Raw genomic sequence first — 22,890 nt, forward strand, 5'->3', positions numbered from 1 at the left:
ATGTAGGACTCAGTACAGATCTCAGAGGCACACCACTAGTCACCGGCCTCCAACCTGACAAACAGTTATCCACCACTACTCTCTGGCATCTCCCATCCAGCCACTGTTGAATCCATTTTACTACTTCAATATTAATACCTAACGATTGAACCTTCCTAACTAACCTTCTGTGTGGAACCTTGTCAAAGGCCTTACTGAAGTCCATTTGGACAACATCCACTGCTTTACCCTCATCAACTTTCCTAGTAACCTCTTCCAAAAATTCAATAAGATTTGTCAAACATGACCTTCCATGCACAAATCCATGCTGACTATTCCTAATTAGACCCTGTCTATCCAGATAATTATATATACCATCTCTAAAAATACTTTCCATTAATTTACCCACCACTGACGTCAAACTTACCGATAATTGCTAGGTTTACTCTTAGAAGCCTTTTTAAACAATGGAACCACATGAGCAATACTCCAATCCTCCATCACCATCCCTGTCTCTAATGACATTTGAAATATTTCTGTCAGAGCCCCTGCTATTTCTACACTAACTTTCCTCAAGGTCCTAGGGAATATCCTGTCAGGATCCAGAGACTTATCCACTTTTATATTCTTTAAAAGCGCCAGGAATTCCTCTTCTTTAATCATCATAGTTTCCATAAATACCCTACTTGTTTCCCTTACCTTACACAATTCAATATCCTTCTCCTTAGTGAATACCGAAGAAAAGAAATTGTTCAAAATCTCCCCCATCTCTTTTGGCTCCACACATAGCTATCCACTCTGATTCTTTAAGGGACCAATTTTATCCCTGACTATCCTTTTGCTATTAATATAACTGTAGAAACCCTTTGGATTTATTTTCACCTTACTTGCCAAAGCAACCTCATATCTTCTTTTAGCTTTTCTAATTTCTTTCTTAAGATTCTTAAGATAAGAATATAAAGAATGTAAAAAACATTCTTTATATTGCTCGAGCACCTCAGTTACTCCATGCTGCCTATATTTATTGTAGATCTCTCTCTTTTTCCGAACCAGGTTTTCCAATATCCCTTGAAAACCATGGCTCTCTCAAACTTTTAACCTTTCCTTTCAACCTAACAGGAACATAAAGATTCTGTACCCTCAAAATTTCACCTTTAAATGACCGCCATTTCTCTATTACATCCTTCCCATAAAACAAATTGTCCCAATCCACTCCTTCTAAATCCATTTGCATCTCCTCAAAGTTAGCCTTTCTCCAATCAAAAATCTCAACCCTGGGTCCAGTCCTATCCCTTCTCCATAATTATATTTAAACTAATGGTATTGTGATCACTGGAGCCGAAGTGCTCTCCAACACATACCTCCATCACTTGATCTATTTCATTCCCTAACAGGAGATCCAACACTGCCCCTTCTCTAGTTGGTACCTCTATGTATTGCTGCAAAAAACTATCCTGCACACATTTTACAAACTCCAAACCATCCAGCCCTTTTACAGAATGGGCTTCCCAGTCTATGTGTGGAAAATTAAAATCTCCCACAAAATCAACCTTGTGCTTACTACAAATATCTGCTATCTCCCTACAAATTTGCTCCTACAATTCTCGCTCCCCATTAGGTGGTCTATAATACACCCCTATAAGTGTTACTACACCTTTCCCATTCCTCAATTCCATCCAAATAGCCTCCCTAGACAAGCCCTCGAATCTATCCTGCCAAAGCACCACTGTAATATTTTCTCTGACAAGCAATGCAACACCTCCTTCTCTTGCCCCTCCGATTCTATCACACCTGAAGCAACAAAATCCAGGAATATTTAGTTGCCAGACACACCCCTCCTGCAACCATGTTTCACTAATAGCTACAACATCATATTTCCAGGTATCAATCCATGCTCTACACTCATCCACTTTTCTTACAATGCTCTTACATTAAAATAGATGCATTTAAGAAACTCTCCACCTTTTACTCTCTGCTTATCTCTAACAGTGGAAACAACTTTATTATCTTTTTCTTCCTTCTCCCCTACATCTTTGGTCTGAGTGCTCCTCTTCTCTGTCACCTGCCTATCCTCCCTCACACGCTGTCTACAAGCTTTCTCTGTTTGTGAATTAACCTCCTCTCCCCTAGTCTCTTCAATTTGATTCCCACCCCCCCAACCATTCTAGTTTAAAGTCTCCCCAGTGGCCTTCGCAGATCTCCCCGCCAGGATATTGGTCCCCCTAGGATTAATGTGCAACCCGTCCTTTTTGTACAGGTTACACCTGCCCCAAAAGAGGTCCCAATGATCCAGAAACTTGAATCCCTGCCCCCTGCTCCAATCCCCAGCACCATTTATCCTCACCTCATTCTATTCCTACTCTCACTATTGCGTGGCACAGGCAGTAATCCCGAGATGACTACCTTTGCGGTCCTTCTTCTCAGCTCCCTTCCTAACTCCCTATATTCTCCTTTCAGGACCTCTTCCCTTTTCCTACCTATGTGTGGTGAACTACATATACCTGTCTGGACACGCCCCCCCCCCCCCCCCCCTGCTGACTGCTCCTGTGGCTCCTCCCACTGATCGTGGCTCCTCCCACAGACCCCAGTATAAAGGCGATTGAGGCCTGAGCCCTGCCCTCAGTCTCCAGGATGTAGCATGGTGGTCAATTACTACTCGTTCTTTCTTCCAGTCAATAAAAGCCGATATCTCGCCTCCCGTCTCAGAGAGTTATTGATGGTGCATCACTATGTCATTGGTACCTATATGTACCACGACCTCTGGCTCCTCACCCTCCCACTTCAGGATATCTTGGACGCGATCAGAAACATCCCAGACCCTGGCACCAGGGAGGTAAACTACCATCCGGGTCTCCTGACTGCATCCACAGAATCGCTTATCTGACCCCCTAACTATTGAGTCCCCCTATTACTACTGCCTTCCTCTTCCTTTCCTTACCCCTCTGAGCTACAGGGCTGGACTCTGTGCCGGAGGCGCGGCTACTGTTGCTTGCCCCAGGTAGGCTGTCCCCCCAACAGTACTCAAACAGGAGTGCTTATTGTCAAGGGGTACAGCCACTGGGGTACTCTCTAGTACCTGACTCTTCCCCTTCCCCCTCCTAACCATGACCCACTTGTCTGCCTCCCGTGGCCCTGGTGTGACCACCTGCCTGTAACTCCTCTCTATCACCTCCTCACTGTCCCTGACCAGATGAAGGTCATTGAGCTGCAGCTCCAGTTCCCTAACACGGTCCCTTAGGAACTGCAGCTCGGCGCACCTGGCACAGATATGGACATCCGGGAGGCTAGGAGACTCCAGGACCTCCCACATCCGACACCGAGAACAACAAGCTGCCCTCACACTCATACTTCCCCCTTTCCTGAAATAACATGAAAAATTGAAAACTAAACCTACTTTGCCTTGCCTGTTACTGCCTTGTTCGTTGAGCCCAAGCCCTTAAGCTTTCACTCTACTCCCAGCTCACTCCGCTGCCTGCTGTATAAGGCTGTGTTCCTTTTAAATCTTCCACGCTTCACTGCCCAACATCACACGCCTGCGCAGTCCCACCTCTTTTAACTCTGATGAGAATAAGAAAAAATCAAAATGCCTCCCGCCACACTCCCACTCCAATTCTCAGCTTTCCTTCTCCAAATTCTAGGAGACATAGGAGCAGAATTAGGCCTTCTCTCCATGTTCTCTGATGCCATGTCCAATCAAGAACACCCAATGATCTGGCCTCCACAGCTGCACGTGTCAACAAATTCCACAAATTCCCCACCCTTTGGCTAAAGAAATTTCTCCACATCTCTGTTTTGAAAGGGCGCCCCCTAACCTAAGGCTGTGCCCTCTTGTCCTAGACACTCCCACCATGGGAAACACCCTTTCCACATCTATTGTCTAGGCCTTTCAACATTTGAAAGGTTTCAATGAGATCTCCCCTCTTTCTTCTGAATTCCAGTGAGTACAGACCCAGAACCATCAAACGTTCCTTGTATGATAACCCTTTCATTCCTGGAATCATCCTTGTGAACCTCCTCTGGACCCTCTCCAATGCTAGCACATCTTTTCTCAGATGAGGGGCCCAAAACTGTTCACAATACATGAGATGAAGTCTCAGCAGTGCCTTACAAAGCTCTTGTATTCGAGACCTCTTGAAGTGAATGCTAACATGACATTTGCCTTCCTCACCACCAACTCAACCTGCGAGTTAACCTTCAGGGTGTTCTACACAAGAACTCCCAAGTCCCTTTACATCTCAGATTCCCGGTTCTTTACCCTGTCTAGAAATTAGTTTGTACATTTATTTCTACTACCAAAGTGCATGACCATGCATGTTCCATCATTGTATTTCATTTGCCACTTCCTTGCCCGTTCTCCTAATCTGCCTAAGTCTTTCTGCATCCTACCTGTTTCCTCAACACTACCTGCCCGTCCACCAATCTTTGTATCACCTGTAAACTTGGCAACAAAGTCATCTATTCCATCAGTTATATGCAGCATAAAAAGAGGTGGTTCTAACTCCAATTCCCGCAGTATACTACTAGTCAGTATATTCACAGCCAACCAGAAAAGGATCCTTTTATTCCCACTCATTGCCTCCTACCAATCAGCTGATGCTTTAGCCATGTTAGTAACTTTCCTGTAATACCATGGGCTCTTGACTTGGTAAGCACATATATAGGTAATTACATAAAAATTATAGGCAAGCACAGGAAAGTTAAACTATAAGAAAAATACAAGGATCAGCTTTATTCACCACATTTTAGGAATTTGCTATGATGTGTTGGTCAGGGCATAATAAGCAACAAAAATCCCAACGATCAACAATTAAAATAACAAAGAATAATATAAAATATAAAGTTAGAGTTTAAAGTATGAATATGGAATAAACTGTGCTTAAATAATAAATACCAATTTGTATTTACAATATAAACAGTATTATAAAAAGTGGTTTAAAGTGTTTTCAATGCACTTCAGTGACTGAAGTTATAGATAGAGGGAGGTGGAGGGGACTAACTAGAATGGTTGATCAGATTAACTTCCTTTGAGAAGAGACTTTTAAGATGGCATGAAGCTTTTGTTTTAATCGCCCTACAGTGCTTTCCAGAAGGGAGATTCTGAAAAAAAGCGGTTTGCAGGGTGGGAGGTGCTTGCAATGAAGGGGACACCCTAATCCAATGAATTTCCTTTTGTTATAAAAGGCAAGAAAACCTAATCATGCCGAATTATCCTGGCTGGCACGACAGATTAGCTTCCCATTTGCCTCATAGGCTTTTGGCTTCTTCTCCCTTTCCTCCCCAGAACCTAACTTCATCTCAGCCTATGACATTGGTCTCTTCATCTACTTCTTCTTCCGGGAGAATGCCGTGGAGCACGACTGTGGCAAAACCGTCTACTCTCGGGTTGGACGGGTGTGCAAGAGTGACATTGGTGGCCATTTTCTGCTGGAGGACACATGGACAACCTTCATGAAGGCCCGGTTGAACTGCTCCCGCTCGGGGGAGGTCCCCTTCTACTACAATGAGCTGCAGAGCACATTTTACCTTCCTGAGCAGGACCTCATCTATGGCATCTTCACCACCAATGTGTAAGTTTTCATTGACCATGTTGTACATCAGTATCCTGTCTCAAAGGGGTCCTGGGAATCATGACCAAAGGTGATACACAGGCTGGGTGGAGTTGTGATGTTTGAACTAATCGCCTTATTGTTTGAAAGAAAAAGAATTTAATTTCTGTAATGATGTAGAAGAGTAGAAGTAGACCACATGGCCCCTCTTGTCCACCCCACCATCCAATGTAATCATGGCTGATCTGCCCCAGGCTCATCTACCCAAGTTAGTAGTAGATAGAGCGTATTCTCTCTGGAGGTTGGTGACCAGTGGTGTTCCACAGGGATCTGTTCTGGGAACACAGCTCTTTGTGATTTTTATAAATGAGGAAGTGGAATGGTGGTTTAATAAGTTTGCAGATGACACAAAGGTTGTTGATAGTTTAGAAGATTGTTATAGGACATGGATAGGATGTAGAGCTCGGCTAAGAAGTGGCAGATGAAGTTCAATCATGAAGTTTGTAGGTCGAAGGCAGAATGCAGGTTTACTGGTGGGATTCTTATCAGTGTGAATTAACAGAGGGTTCTTGCAGGCAATGTCCATAGACCCTAAAAGTTGTCATGCAAGTTGACAGATGATAAGGAAGTTGTATGGTGCGCTGGCCTTCATTAGTTGGGTACTGATTTTGAGAGCCACGAGGTAATATTGCATATCTATAGAATTTGTGTTCAATTCTGGTCGCCTCTTTAAAGGAAGGATGTGGAAGTCTCAGAGAGGGTGAAGTGGAGATTTACCAGGATAGGGTCTGGATTGGAGATCTTGTCTTATGAGGATAGGTTAAGCAACATAGCCTTTTTTCTTTGGAGAAAAGAAGGATGAGAATTGACTTAATGGAGGAGTACAAGATGATAAGAGGCATAGATAGAGTGGGCAGCCAGAAACTTCTTCACAGGCAGAAATGTCTCATATGAAGGGACTTAACTTCAAGGTGATTGGAAGAAAGTAGAGGGGGATGTCAGAGGCAGGTGATGGAATGATGGAGCAGGCTTGATGGACCAAATGGCCTAATTATGGTCATACAGTCTTAAGTGCCAGAATACAAGTAGCATGAATCACTTTACAGCTGCATCCCGCCCACCTTCCCTGTGCCAAAAATTCTCACCACATCAAGAAAGAGCTTGTCTGTGTGTCATGGTGCATGAATCTCTTTGACTTTGAAAGCCAGCGAAAGACTGCAAATGCTTTCTGTTTTCCCCAACTAATCTGTTGCGAGTGGAGATGGAGGGATTACATGCACTTGAAAGGAAGCCAGCAGCTGCCTTGGCAGTCATCTCTGATGCCTTTTACTTGCAGCTCCAATGTTTTACAAGGAACTGCTGTCGCCTTTCTCTCTAAATGCGCTGAACATAATGTAAGTGCTCACAGTCCGTGTGATGAAAATACTTCACTAGCCACAGTGGGACAGCGACCAATTTGACATCAACAACCCAGTGTATTCTGCTGCTCAGTGGTAGAAGGAGCGAAGCATGTTAAGATTATGAAATAAACTGCTAGAGGAACTCTGCAGGTCAGGCAGCATCTGTGGAGGGAAATGGGCACTCATCATTTCTGGTTGAGATCTTTCATTCTTAGTGATTAGCGTTACTCTATTACAGCACCAGCAAAATGGGTTCAATACCCACTGCTGTCTGTAAGGAGTTTGTACATTCTCCCCGTCACCGCCTGGGTTTTATCCAGTTTTCTCCCACATTCCAAAGAGCTTGGTTTAGTAGGTTAATTGATCACATGAGTATAATCGATCTGGCATGGGCTCAATGAGCCATCTCAGTTACCATCTTCTATCTCCAAATAAAATAAATCTGGACTGAAAGATGGTGGAGAGACAGCTAGAATAGGGAACTGAGAGGAAGGGCCGAGCAGGGGCTGGAAGGTGATAGGTGGATCCAGGCGAAGAGGGGTAATTGGCAGATAGAGGGGGGATCAGTAAAAGTAGCAACAGAGGAAGTGGGAAGTGACATCAACAAAGGGCTGAAGATGATGGAATCTAACAGGAAAGGAAGGTGGACTATCCCTGTAACCATTTCAAGATCTCTAACCGTCCAAGATCTCTGAATGCCAAATCTGGCCCTTGATCATTTCCTACATTGCTCGTGCCCACAATGCTGAACTCCTAAGGTCTGGAATTCCCTCCTTAACCTTCACATTTAGATTTTCCTTCAATTCCCTCTCTTGGTGTGTATTTTTTAATATCAGCTTATTCCTCTTTTTCAATCTGAAAATTGTCTTTTCCAGATAATGATTGTACAATACTCCTGGGCTCTTTAATTATCTTAAAAGTAGATTAAGTCATGTAGATGCAGTTCTCTGTTCTTTCCATTCCAGTCTAGGGCAACAAGAGGAGGTTCTGTGATATACTGGTTAGCATATCATCATTACAAGTCATCGACCTAGATTCCATTACACCACTGTCTGTAAGGAGTTTGTACATTCTCCCGTGACCGCGTGGGTTTCCTCCGTAGAGTGCTGCAGTTTCACCCCACGTTCCAAAGATGTATTGTAGAGATATAGTGTTGAACATGCCTTTTGAGCCACACTGCCCAGTAACCCTCGATTTTCCCCAGTCTAATCACAGGACTCAAACTACCTGCATCTCAATATCACCAAGACCAAGGAGATGGTGGTGGACTTTAGGAGATCTAGGCCTCATATGGAGCCAGTGATCATTAATGGAGAATGTGTGGAGCAGGTTAAGACCTACAAGTATCTGGGAGTACAGTTAGACGAGAAGCTAGACTGGACTGCCAACACAGATGCCTTGTGCAGGAAGGCACAGAGTCGACTGTACTTCCTATGAAGGTTGGCGTCATTCAATGTCTGTAGTGAGATGCTGAAGATGTTCTATAGGTCAGTTGTGGAGAGCGCCCTCTTCTTTGTGGTGGCGTGTTGGGGAGGCAGCATTAAGAAGAGGGACGCCTCACGTCTTAATAAGCTGGTAAGGAAGGCGGGCTCTGTCATGGGCAAAGTACTGGAGAGTTTAACATCGGTAGCTGAGCGAAGGGCGCTGAGTAGGCTACGGTCAATTATGGATAACTCTGAACATCCTCTACATAGCACCATCCAGAGACAGAGAAGCTGTTTCAGCGACAGGTTACTATCGATGCAATGCTCCTCAGACAGGATGAAGAGGTCAATACTCCCCAATGCCATTAGGCTTTACAATTCTACCGTCAGGACTTAAGAACTTTTTAAAAGCTATTATTAATGCTTTTTGAGATAGTGATTTAGATGCATATCATATTTTTTACTGAGTTAAGTATTGTATGTAATTAGTTTTGCTACAACAAGTGTATGGGACATTGGAAAAAAGTTGAATTTCCCCATGGGGATGAATAAAGTATCTATCTATCTATCTATCTATTTACAATGACCAATTGACCTACTAACTAGTATGTCTTTGGAATATGGGAGGAAACCCACACGCTCACAGGAAAGGCATACAAACTTCCTACAGGCAGCATCAGAATTGAACTCCAAAGTCCAACCCCTCAAGCTATAGCAACGTCACATTAACCACTATGCTACCATAGTTTAGTTGGTTAATTGGTCACTGGGGTGTAATTTGGTGGCAAGGACCTGTTACTGTATCTCTAAATAAAAAATAAAAAATAGTTTGAGCTTCTGTTTATGTGGGAATGAGACCCCAGTGTTCGTTAGTGTTCTTGGTCCATGAACCAGGTAAATTGTAACAAATTCTGCTTATAATGCCAATCGCAGTGATTCTCTCCCAATGGTTCTGTGATGAATGTGATCTGAGCTAAGTCCCTGGGGTAGCTGTAGATTCTCAACATCCTGAATGCTGACAGATCTTGGTGAGGTCATTGAAGGTGCTACATGAAAGTAACTTTTAGTTTTTGAGGTGACAGCAATAATAATAACTTGGTAATGTTGAAATAGCAGGCTTAGTCAGTTATGTGACCTGCTCCTTTAACAATGTTTTCTTTTATCTTACATACAGCTCATGGTTTGGACACATGAACCAATTCTGAAACTGTTAAGCTGACTTTTAATCGGCTAAATAATGTGACAGGGAATGCGGGTGGGTTTGGTTGAGACAGGGCCTGTGTGAAGTTGTACTTCCTTGTGTGAGCCATGTTGAAACAGGTAGATGTAGGGATGGAGGGGAGATCTTTGAAGAAGGTATTTGTCATGCTTGCTGTCTTCAGTCAGGGCACTGAGTACAGGAATTGGGATGTCTTATTACATTTGATAATAAGGTACAAAACTATGAAGGGTATAGGTAAGGTAAATGCAAGCAGGTGTTTTCACTGAGTTTGGGTAGACTAGAACTAGAGGTTATCGTTTAAGGGTGTGAAGTAAAATACTTACCTGGGAGGGGATATTGCTGAGGTTCCTGAGGGTTAGTATGAATGTGGAACAAGCTGCCAGTGGAAGTGGTGGGTGCCGGTGTGATTGCAACCCTTAAAAGAAGTCTTAAATGTTTTCAGGGAAGTTTTAAGAGGCCCAGTCCATCATGCATAAAGCCCTCCCAACCAGCGAGCACATTGACACAAAGTGTTGTCATAGGAAACCAGCATCCATCATCAGGGACCCATACCGCCCAGGCCATGCTCTCTTCTCACAGCTGCCATTAGGAAGAAGATACACACCTCAGGACTCACACCACCATCAGGTTCAGGAACAGTTACTAACCCTCAACCATCAGGCTCTTGTACTGAAGGGGATAATTTTGTTCAACTTCACTTTCCCCTTCATTGAAATGTTCCCACAACCTATAGACTCACTTTCAAAGACTTTTCATTTTATGTTCTCAATAATATTTATTTATTTATCTATCTATTTATCTATCATTATTTATTTCTTTATGTATTTGCACAGTTTGTTGTCTTTTTCACATTGGTTGAACACCCAAGTTGGTGTGGTCTTTCAGTGATTCTGTCATGGTTATTATTCTATAATGGATTTATTCAGTATGCTTGCAAGAAAATGAATCTCAGAGCTGTATATGATACATATATATATATGATATATATGTACATTGTCAATAAATTTACTTTGAACCTTTTTTTAACTTGGACAGGTGCCTGGATGGAAGGGGTATGAAGGAATATGTTCCAGGTGTGGATCAATAAGACTAGGCAGAGGAACAGTTTGGCATGGATTATATCAGCCAAAATGGCTGTTTCTATGCTCTATGACTTTAATTGTACAAGATGTTGGCGCGTGTCTGCTGTTCTGCTTGACAAGCTATAGGAAGGATATCATTAAGCTGGCCAGAAAAGGTTTCTTGAGTAAGTTACCAGGACTGAGAGCTTGAGTTATAAGGAGAGGCTAGGTAGGCTAGGTAGACCTTTTTCCTTGCAGTGGTTGGCAGAGCTGCGACCCATACAGGTATATAAATTCACGAGGGCATTGAGGGTCAGTCTTTTCCCAGTATAGGATGTCTAAAACTAGAGGGTATACATTTGAGGTGAGAGGGGAAAGTTGTCAAAGGAATGTGAAGAGAAGGTTTTTCCACATCTGGAATAGTGGATAAATGGAATGAACTGCCAGAGGAAGCGGTAGTGGCATGTATGGTTGCAAAGTTAAAAAAATTGTGGTAAGTGGATAGAAAAAGTTTAAAAGGTTGTGGGTCAAATACAGGCAGCTGGGTCTAGCCTAGATATATCTTGGAGAGCATGGATGAATTAGGCTGGAGGGCCTTTTTACTTGCTGTATAACATAATAACTCTATGGCCCATCACTCGGTAGTCTGTTCTAAATAAAACAGTGGCCACGTACCTTGCATTAAGGAAATGGCTGATTACTTTTGAAGCTTTGGCCCTTAATCCAGATGCAAATGTCACAACAGCATCAATTTTGTATATTTATTATTAACCTTTGCTCTTTGGCCTCAGAACTATAGTTCCTGAGATTGTCAGGAAGTAGGAGTTGAAGAACATAGGTCATCATGGTCAGTTTACAAACTGAAACTTAAGCTTCCTCTGATCAATCTCTACTGCCAAAAGGCAAATAAGATGGCAGATGGTTTAATTTATTTTTGGAGGATAACATTAACATTCTCTTTTGCTTCCCTTCTGTTGTCATTCCGTGGTCCTTGGTTTTGTGGTTATCATCATATTGACAATTGTGGGACCTTGCTATTCAGCTTTTTTTTCATTTGAACAGTGACTGCCTTACATTGGCTGTGAAACTCGCTTGTCACTGGATGTTTGACAGACGGTATTTTCATTAACTAAGCTAGGAAATGTTCCACTGAATTCTAACATACATCTCTCTCTTACTGACTAAGGGCCTCAGATCTGAACCATAAACAGTTTTCTTTCAACAGTTGCTGCCTGACCTGCCATTTTCCAGCACTCTGTGTTTTTGTATTAAATTTTGTATTTGTTATTTTATTTTCATGGACTTGGAAATTGAATATCTTTTCCTTCAAGTCCTAGAGTTAAGCATTATAGAAACAGGTACTTCGGCCCACAGAGTCCGTGACATCTATCGTGCACAGCAGTGTAGTAGCACAACGCTTTATAGTGCCAACGATTGGTGATTCTGTCTGTAAGGATTTTATATCATGACGCTGGGGGGAGGGGTGGCATGGTCGACAGCCATTCTTGCATTTCTAATGACCAGTACTGTTTATTGTTCGTGTATTAAAATGCTTTTCTGGTATTATGGTGGGAAGTTCCAGGTCACTTATTGTTGCATTTTCAGTTGGGTTATACAGTTATTCACTTGAGTATTTATTTGTGGGTCACCCTGACCGTAACCAGGGTGTGTGATGGTCACCTCCCACCGTCTGTATGAGACTGGTTGGGTTCACTCTCTAGGTCATGGTGCCCGGTCTGTTTGTGTTTATCACAATAAAACAGTTGTTGAGTGAAAGAGCTTCCTTGTCTGCCGTTATGGACCAAATGCTTGCCACATTGGTGTCAGGAATGGGATGCAAGATTGACAAGGAGGGTGAAGAGCTACGATGGTGAATAGAGTGCTTGAAGACCCGGGGAATAAGACAAGGGTCAGGTTGCCTCTCTGCACCCACAGACAGGGCTCATGAAGACAAGACGCAGAGGGAGGACCTGGGAACCAATGGAGAAAGGCAACAGAGTGGAGCGCATCCGTAGCAACCCGCACCGAGGAACCCAAGACGCCATAGGCACGGGGGGGATGGGCACCATGGCAGACGCTGCCGGAGCAAGAGGAAGACCAAAGGACCTCGACGATTTGTGCCACAAGGCACACCCTGAAGCTCCCCAGATACGATGGTACCAGCCACTTGGAGCCTTACCTGACGCAAGCCAAACTTGCCGCATGACACAACGGGTGGAACCCACTGAGACGGCGGTCACCTTGCTTTGGCACTGGAGGGAGATACCCTGTGGGCCCTCCTTCACCTGATGCCAGCAGAGTAGCGTGACTACAGGGCCCTCGTAGTGGCGCTGAGCGGTGTTTCGAGCAGCAGACAGCGCGGTATGGGAGAAAGTCTGGGGGCATTAGCAGTGGGTCTCCACCACTGTACTCAGCATGGCTACCCCCGTTCCATCCCGCGGCCCAGGAAGAGCTTGTCTCCACGCCTTGGTAAAGGTGCTGACGCTGGAGCGCCTGTGACAGCATGTTCGCCTGATATCACCATCCTCGCTGGACGAGGCGGAGAGGGCGGAAGCAAGTTTAGCCCCTCAGGTGTCCAGCATCGTCCCACATGCCCCCGACACATCCACACAGCTCCCTCAGCAGGACAGCAGGTCCAGGCCTAGGGTGCAGGACTCTCTGATATTGACGAGCCACACGTCGTGCTCCACTGCGATGCGCAGCCTCTTCTTCCCTTGCATCGCCGCACAATCACGGTGACTGTCGCCAGTTGGACCGCCGTCGTTGTTCACCCAGGTGGGGATGGCTGGTCTGTGTTGGGGAGAACACCGGGATGGATGATGGTAGTGGTTGACCCCATGTCCACCATCGCCCGGCATCGGATTCCCTCCACTACGCGGTCCACGTATAAGCCTCGCTCTTCACCCAAACGGCAGCTCCAGGAAGCGGTCCCACCGGGAGCAGCAACCACCACCGGTTTCACCGCGGCCCATGGCAGTGCAGCACACCCGGCAGCGGCCCAACACAACAGCACTGGACCAGGAGCAAGTGACGGTGACGGTGCTTCAGGTGGCAACCAGCGACGACCTCCCCACCACGGAGCAGCAGCTGCCGCAGTGGCTCGGGTGAGGGAATGGCTGAGTGTGGGACGATGGCCAGAGTGGGCAGACGTCAGAGACCAAAGCCCTGTACTCACAGTGGGGAACGCTGGAGGTCCACAACAGGTTGCTGTCCGGTGGTGACAGACTCTTGTGGCTGGTCCCCCGCGGGCTCTGCGCCATGGTGCTGTGGTCCATGCTCGGGCTGGTGGGGGGCCAACCATCTCGGAGTTGCAAAGACGTTGGGCAGGCTGCATGAATGCTTCTACTGGCCTGGGTACAGGCAGGATGTGGAGCTTTTCGTGCATGGCTGCGACACTTGCAAGTCCCAGAAGGGGCCCGGCTGCCTGTATGGGGTGCTAATGCAGCAGTACATGGTGGAGGCCCCAGGATGGGTCTACTGCCCTTCCCGGACAAAGGGACTATTCCCCAGGTTTGGAAGCCACTGGAAAGGGCCGGGAGAGGTGCTCAACCACATTTCCGATGTGGTATATCGGGTGCAGTTGCCTGAGCGGCAGAAGGCAGTCGTGCTCCACCAGGACCGGCTGGCACTGTGTCAGTCCCTGGCTGCTACTGACCCCGCGAGGCTGAAGGAAGGAAGTGACACTCCGGGTGCCCTTCCCCTTGCCTCACACAACAGGCGGCACTGTTGACACCCACCGGGACTCTTGGACTTTGTTATAGACTCTGGGTTTGCCGGGGACGGCTGACCCCTCAGGTAGAGGCAGTGTGACGCTCTGGGTGTGGGTGTAGTCAACAGCCCGTCCCTGCATTTCTAATGACCAGTACTGTTTATTGCTCTTGTGTTAAAATCTTTTAAAGGGATTATGGTGAGAATTTTCAGTTCATTTCTTGTGACATTTTAGCTTGGGTTATACAGTTATTTGCTTGTGTATTAGTGGGTCACCCTAACTATAACCAGGGTATGTGATGGTCACCTCCCCCGTCAGCGTGAGACTGGTTGGGTTCACTCTCTGGGTCATGGTGCCCGGCCTGTTTTGTGTCTATCACAATAAAATGGTTGTTGAGTTAACAAGCTTCCTTGTCTGTCATTATGCTTCCACAATATGTTCCTCCTGTGACCCTGAAGATTTCCTCTGGGTGCTCCAGTATCCTCTCACATTCCAAAGACATATGGCTAGGGTTAGGGTTACTTAGTTGTGGGCATGCAGTGTTGGTGCTGGAAGTATGACTAAACTAGCGGACTACCCCATCACTATCCTCCTCTGTGCTGGCCATTGATGCAAAGAATGTGTTTTACTGTATGATTCGATGTTTTGATGTACATGTGTACAAGTAAAGCTATTTAGAGCAACACACAGAAAAGGCTGGAGGATCTCAGCAGATCAGGCAGCCTCTATGGAAATGAATAAACAGTCAGCATTTCAGGCTGTGACCCTTCTTCAAGACTGGAAAGGAAGAAGAAAGACGCCTGAATAAAAAGGTGGGAAAGAGGAAGGAGGACTAGCTAGAAGATGATAGGAAAAGCCAGGTGGGTGGGAAAGGTAAAGGGCTGGAGAAGAAAGAATTTGATAGGAAAATTGAGTGGACCATGGGAGAAAGGGAAGAAGGAGATGCAGCAGGGGGGAGAAGGTAGGCAGGTGGGGATCAGAGCAGGGAATAGAAGAAGAGAGAAGGGGGAGGTAAAAAATACACTGGAAAGAAAAATCTCTTCTAGATGGAATATAAGGTGTTGCTCCTCCACTTTGAGAGTGGCCTTGTTGTGGCAAAAGAGGACTGACATGTTAGGACAGGAATGGGGATAGGAATTAAGATGGTTGGCCACTGGGAAATTCCACTTTTAGTGGATGGAGTGGATGTGCTCGACAAAGTGGTCACTCAATTTACAACCAGTCTCACCAATGTAGAGGCCTCTCTGGGAGCCCTGGATACAAAAAAAAAACACCCCAAAAGATTCTCAGCTGAAGTATTGCCTCACCTGGAGGACTGTTTGGAGATGAGGTAGGAGGTGAATGGACAGGTGTAGCATTTCTGTGGCTGGCAGGGATACGTGCCGGGAGGGAGATTAGTGGGGAGGAATGGATGGACAAGGGAATCATGGAGGGGGTGATCCCTGTGGAAAGCAGGGAGTGGAGGGGAAGTAAAGATGTGTTTGATGGTAGATTGATGGTGAAAGATTGCTGGATACAAAGGCTCATGGGGTGGTCAGTAAGGACAAATGGAACTCTACCCCGACTAAGTCGGTGGGAAAATGGGGTGAGTGCGGATATCTAAGAAATTGAGAAGATATGGGTGAGGGCAGCATCAATGGAGGAAGGGAAACCCTGTTTTTTGAAAAAGGAGGACATTTCTGATGTTCTGAAACGGACAGCCTCATCCTGGGAACAGATGTGGTGGAGATGAATGATCAGAGAAAAAGGAAAGACATTTTTGCAGGAGACAGGGTGAGAGGAGGCATAATTAAGATAGCCTTAGGAATCAGTAGGTTTAAAAGATGTCAGTCGACAGCTTGCTTCCAGAGGTGGAGACAGAGAGATCTCCCTGGTAATGCTCCCCAACAGTTCCTGCCTCTTCTCACTCAATCTCACCCTATCTTCCCGCCACCTTAACAGGGATAGAATTACTCTTGTCCTCTCCTACCAAACCATGAGACTCCGCATTTAACAAATCATTTTCTGCAACTTCTACCAACTCCAGCAGGGTCCTATCTTTACCTCCCCCCTCACTCTCTGCTTTACACAGCAATTTACTAGTCCATTCACTAGTCTTCCTCCTGGCGCAGACCACTGCAAATGGTAAAATGCTACATCTGCCTTCATTCACCTCCCCCCTTGCCTCCATTGAGGGCGCAAAACAGTCCTTCCATGTGAAGCAACGCTTTACCTGTGAGTCTGCTGAAGTCATCTATTATATCCCAAAGCACATCTCCACATTGATGAAACCTGGCATAAATTGGGCACACCTGCTCCATCCACCAAATGCAGAATTTCCCAATGGCCAAGCATTTCAGTTCCTATTCCATTCTGACGTGTTGGCCCATGGCCTCCTCTTTTGCCATGATGAGGCCACTCTCAGGGTGGAGGGGCAACACTTCATGTTCTGTCTAGGTAGCCTTTAGCCTGATAGCATGAACATCGATTTCTCCTTCCCCTTCCCTCTTCTGCTATTCCCCACTCTGGCCTCTTACCTCTTCTCGCCTGTCTATCACCTCTCCTGGTGCCCTTCCTTCTTCTCTTTCTCCCATGGGCCACTCTCCTCTCTTGTCAGATACCTTCTTCTCCAGCCCTCTACCTATCCCACCCACCTGGATTCACCTATCATCATCTAGCTGGTCCTCCTTCCCCTCCCCCCACTTTTTTTTTGTTCTGGCATCTTCCCCCTTCCATCCCAGTCTTGAAGAATGGTCTCAGCCAGAAGTGTTGACTGTTTGTCTCAACCCAAAAGGTCAATTGTTTGTTCACTTCCATGCATGCTGCCTGACTTGCTCAGTTCCTCCAGAATTTTGTGTGCGTTGCTCTGGATTTCCAGCATCTGCAGATTCTCTTATGTTTAACTATCTATATATCTTTACAATGATCATACATTAGTTCCATTTCTCATTCTCATCACATCCCCACAGATGTTTGTTCACCTACTACGGATAGGGAGGATTCTTACTGGTCACGGCACGTACCTTCCTTTCAATCCCTCCACTTTCTGACCTGGTGCTCTGGTTCCCATCTCTCTCCCGAACTAGTTTAAACCTCTGTGTAGCACCAGTGAACCTCTTGGCCAGAATATTGGTTTCCCTCCAATTAAGGTGAATGGGTCCCTCTTTTACAGATCACCAGAAGAGATTCTAATGATCCAAGAACCTGAAGCCCTGTCCCCTTTTAATCAGGGAGAGATTGTTTATCGTGAGGAAGGCTCTGAATTCAAAACTTAACCACGTGTTCAGGCTACCATTTCCAATCAATGACACCCTACCCCCACTGCTCCCTCCCCCATTACTTCTTTTACCTCTTTGGAATACTTATGGCTGATGGATAACCAGTATGTCACTTATTCATAGCTGTCAGTTGGTACTTAATCAGAGTTTACTGCTGAGTTATCAGTGAAACCATCAAGCAGCCTCATTGATACCCTCCCAGAGTTATTACAGTTTGAGAAGTGGGATATTGGATCCACAATGATAAAGACACTTATTTTCATGTTCAAGTTTATTGTCATATACAGGGTGTAAGTGCCATGAAAACCAGCTTTTGCAGCAGCAGCATGGTACTTTCCAAACATGACAGACATAAGTTATCATAAATAAATTAACATAAATTATACATAACCTACGCGACTAAATAAGCAAAATAACATTAGTGCAAATTGAGAGAGAGAGAGAGCGAGAAAGAAAGAGAGTACAGGGTACTGGTAGCGTTTCTTACAACCTGACAGCAATGGGAAAGAAGCTGTTGTTGAACCTTGAAGTGTGGATCTTCAGGCTCCTGTACGTTCTGCCTCATGTCAGCATCAAGAAGAGGACATGGCCAGGGTGTGGGGTGAAAGAAGTAGAATGTCACCTCCCTGATACATCATCTCTTGTAGATATGTTCAATTGGGGAGAGAACCGTACCCATGATGGAACTGGCTGAGTCTACAACTCTCAGTAGCCTTTTGTGTTTCTGTGAATTGGAGTTTCCATACCAGGCCATAATGCAACCAGAAAAACCTCCTGGTCAGAATATTGGTTCCCTTCCAGTTAAGGTGGATGGGGTCCTCTAGTGCAGGTCTAAAAATCACTTAAGCCCCACTTTCTCCTTCTATCTCTTCTCTGTTCTAAATGGGGCATACAGTTAGAACAGGAATGAGGAGGAATTTCTTTAGCCAGAGGATAGTGAGACTGTGGAATTCATTGTCACAGACAGCTGTGGAGGCCAAGTCACTGGCTATATTTAAAGTGGGGTATGTTATCCTGCCTAGTCCCATTGACCTGCACCTGGACCATAGACCTCTATACATCTCCTGTCCATGTACTTATCCAAGCTTCTCTTATATGTTGCTATCAAACCTGCATCAAGCAGAAGTTAATAGGTAAACACAAAGTACTCTGCAGATGCTGGGGTCAAAGCAACTTGTACAACACGCTGGAGGAACTCAGCAGGTCGGGCAGCATCCATGGAAACGAACAGTCAACTTTTTGGGCGGAGACCCTTCGTCAGGACTGAAGAGGGAGGAGGCAGGGGCCCCATAAAGAAGGTGGGGGGAGGATGGGAAGGAGAAGGCTGGTAGGTGCCAGGTGAAAAACCAGTAAGGGGAAAGATCAAGGGGTGGGGGAGGGGAAGCAGGGAGGGGATAGGCAGGAAAGGTGAAGGAATGTAAGGGGAAAGCACTATGAGTAGTAGAAAGAGGCGGAACCATGAGGGAGGTGATAGGCAGCTGGAGGAGGAGGCAGAGTGAAACTGGGATGGGGGAAGGGAGGGGGAGGGAATTACCAGAAGTTGGAGAATTCAATGTTCATGCCAAGGGGCTGAAGACTGCCCAGATGGTATATGAGGTGTTGCTCCTCCAACCTGAGTTTGGCCCCATCATGGCAGTAGAGGAGGCCATGTATGGACATATTAGAATGGGAATATGAATCAGAGTTGAAGTGGGTGGCAACCGGGACGTCCTGTCTATTGTTACAGCCACTACTGTTGCCACCCACTTCAACTCTACTTCACATTCCCTTTCGGATATGTCCATACATGGCCTCCTCTACTGCCATGATGAGGCCAAACTCAGGTTGGAGGAGCAACACCTCATATATCGTCTGGGTAGTCTCCCTTGGCATGAACATTGAATCCTCCAACTTCTGGTAATTCCCTCCCCATCCCAGTTTCCCTCTGCCTCCTCCTCTAGCTGCCTTTCACCTCCCTCATGGTTCTACCTCCTTCTACTACCCATAGTGCTTTCCCCTTACATTCCTTCTTCATCTTTTCTGCCTATCCCCCCTGCTTCCCCTCCCCCACCCCTTGATCTTTCCTATTACTGGTTTTTCACCTGGCACCTACCAGCCTTCTCCTTAACACACTCCCCCCACCTTCTTTATAGGGCCCCTTCCCCCTCCCTCTTCAATCCTGACGAAGGGTCTCAGCCCGAAATGTTGACTGTTCGTTTCCAGGATGCTGCCCAACCTGCTGAGTTCCTCCAGCGTGTTGTACAAGAAGTTAATAGGTTTTTGATTGGGTGTCAAAGGTTATGGGATGAAGACAGGAGAATGGGGTTGAGAGGGATAATAAATCAGCCATGATGGAATGGTGAATCAGACTTGATAGGCCAACTGGTCTAATTCTGTTCCTATGTCTTATGGTCTCTTGCACATATCAGTGATGGAACTAACATCCCTCTCAGGTAGATGTGAGTGAATCTGTAGGAGAGTAATTCCGATGTTAGATTAATTTATTTTCCACTTGTACATCAAAACATAGTGACATGTGCCATATGCAATAACAACCATCACAGCCCAAGGATGTGCTGGGAACAGTCTGCAAGGGTCACCACATATTGCAGCACCATGGCCAATGTGCCCAGAACACAAGAAGCAACAAAAACAGAACATCATCGACAAAATAACAACAGCAAAATAAGTCCCTTTCTTCTCTCTGATTCACCCACCCAGTCACACACACAGACCGTCTTCGAACCTCAGGACGGGCTGTATCCAGGCATCCAGTGGACTCGTGGACTTGCAGACATCGAGCCTCCGACTCGCCCAGTGAACTTTCCTGTCAATGATCTCTCATGTGTTGTTCAAACTCAGATTGTCTCGATCTTATCACGCTGCCACTTGTGGGAGTATACACTGCACAGCTTTGGTACCACATTACCTGCAGTGCGACTGGAATTCAGAGAACTTTAGAATGACTTGAAGTTGGGGAATGAATAAATGAAAATGTTTTAGTTTCTTGGCGAGACGGGAAGGGATTTTAAGGATGAGGAGTTTGACTGTGTCTTCAAGTGACTGATTTACTAAGGAATGAAACATGAGTACTAGTAAATATATAATGTAATAGACGTATTTTAATTATACTCTACATTCTGCATTGTTCTTTAGTAGTCAGTCTCAACAACTCTGTTCAGTCCCTGAGGTACTGTAAATGGATTAATCCTACATCACCTGTCTTGCACATAACCATCATTTGCCAGTATTTTTAAACACTGTCTCCAGTGATTTATTATTTTCTTCTCCTTTGAGTTTTCGCTCCTCTCCGGTTGCCAGTCTACCTCATGCTGAGGTACATTTGCAAGGAAGGTGGCAGGGTTCCAGCACCTCATCAATTATCTTGAGTGAATTGAACAATAAAGCACTGGCTGCTGTTCAAACTGGAGAGGAGTAGGGAGGGGAGGTGAGCAGTGGAGGGGATTCAGGGTTTGGGAGATTCGTAACAATGAGCTGTCAGTGCTAATTGCTGGACCTGAAGGAGACAGAACTGGGGAGTGTTGGCAGGGACTGAATCTTCAGCTAAACTCGATATATCCTTTGCTGACCAGTTGCACTATTGGGTTTGTGGAATCCTATCGAGACCTCTACACTACTCCCTCTATACTCAGGACTACGTGGCTAGATATTGCTCCAACACTAAAAGTTTGCAGATGTCATGTCATCTCAAAAAACATGTCGGAGGAGTCCAGGAAGGAGATGGAGAGCTTAGTGACATGGTGTCATGGCAACAACCTTTCTCTCAATGTCAACAAAACAAAAGAGCTGCTCACTGACTTCAGAAAGAGGGGTTTCCATGCTCTGGTGATCCACGATCTCTCTCTCTCAGGCAAAGTGTTTCAGGAACTCACCACTCAGTGTGGGAAGGTTCCCAGGTGAATCCCCTCTAACTCCCTTTAAACCTATGACCTCTGGGTTTATTTATCTCTTACCTGAGGAGAGGTTTCCCTGCAGCCACCACTACTCTATATCTCTCATAATTTTATATGTATACCTCAATCATAACCTGTCTCAACCTCTTCTAGTCCAGAAAACAAATCCTCCCTATTCTCATAGGATCGTGGAGCACTAAGCACAGATACAGGCCCTTCAACCCATCTCTTCATGCAGGACTGTTATTCTGCCTAGTCCCATCTACTTGCACCTGGACCTCCATAACCCTCCCAATCATATACCTATCCAAACGACCTGTATAATAGAACTTTAGAGGCATTGAATGCTCTTGGTAATGAATAATGTCACTACGTTTGGATATGGCCCAAGTGCAGAGTGAGAGACACTGAAGTAGGTCTATAAACCCACTGACTCCCATAACTACCTTGATTATACCTTTTCCCACCCTACCAAATGTAAAAATGCTATTCCCTATTCCCAGTTCCTCCGTCTCCACCGCATCTGCTCCCAGGATGAGGCTTTCCATTCCAGGACATCTCAAATGTCCTCTTTCTTTAAGAATCGTGGTTTCCCTTCTGCCGTCATCAATGATGTCCGCACCCGCATCTCCTCCATTTCCCACACTTCAGCCCTCACCCCATCCTCCCTCTCTGCTTTTCGCGGGGATTGTTCCCTCCACGACTGCCTGGTCCACACGTCCCTCCCCACAGATCTCGCACCTGGTACTTATCCCTGCAAGCATAAGTGCTACACCAGTCTCTACACCTCCTCTCTTACCACCATTCAGGGCCCCAAACAGTCCTTCCAGGTGAGGCAACACTTCACTTGTGAGTCTGTTGGGGTAATCTATTGCATCCGGTGCTCCCGGTGCAGCCTTCTCTACATTGGTGAGACCCGACGCAGATTGGGGGACTGCTTTGTCGAGCACCTACAAAGCACCTTTGTCCGCCACAACAGACAGGATCTCCCGGTTGCCACCCACTTCAACTCTGCTTTACATTTCCATTCGGATATGTCCATACATGGCCTCCTCTACTGCCGTGATGAGGCCAAACTCAGGTTGAAGGAGCAACAGCTCATATACCGTCTGAGTAGCCTCCAGCCCTTTGGTATGAACATCAAACTCTCCAACTTCCGGTAATTCCCTGCCTCTCACATCCCACATCCCACTTTCACTCTGCCTCCTCTTCTAGCTGCCTATCACCTCTCTCATGATTCTGCCTTCTTCTACTACCCATAGTGCTTTCACCTTACATTCCTTCTTCACCTTTCCTGCCTATCCCCTCCCTGCTTCCCCTCCCCCACCCCTTGATCTTTCCTCTGATTGGTTTTTTACCTGCACCTTCCCCCCTCTCCCCACTGTCTTTATGGGGCCCC

At 45.8% G+C, this 22,890-nt stretch overlaps 1 protein-coding gene across 2 annotated transcripts in view; it reads left to right on the forward strand.

The window, feature by feature from the left end:
• Positions 1-22,890, forward strand: part of sema5ba (sema domain, seven thrombospondin repeats (type 1 and type 1-like), transmembrane domain (TM) and short cytoplasmic domain, (semaphorin) 5Ba) — a 607,738-nt gene that overhangs the window by 415,839 nt on the left and 169,009 nt on the right. For both annotated transcript variants that reach the window (XM_073046134.1, XM_073046135.1), the window contains one exon: positions 5,261-5,546. In XM_073046134.1, coding sequence (XP_072902235.1) covers positions 5,261-5,546 — 286 coding nt within the window. The remainder of the gene's footprint in view (positions 1-5,260; positions 5,547-22,890) is intronic.

This window comes from Hemitrygon akajei, chromosome 5 (assembly GCF_048418815.1).
Source record: "Hemitrygon akajei chromosome 5, sHemAka1.3, whole genome shotgun sequence".
In the NCBI taxonomy this organism is placed as follows: Eukaryota; Metazoa; Chordata; class Chondrichthyes; order Myliobatiformes; family Dasyatidae; genus Hemitrygon; species Hemitrygon akajei.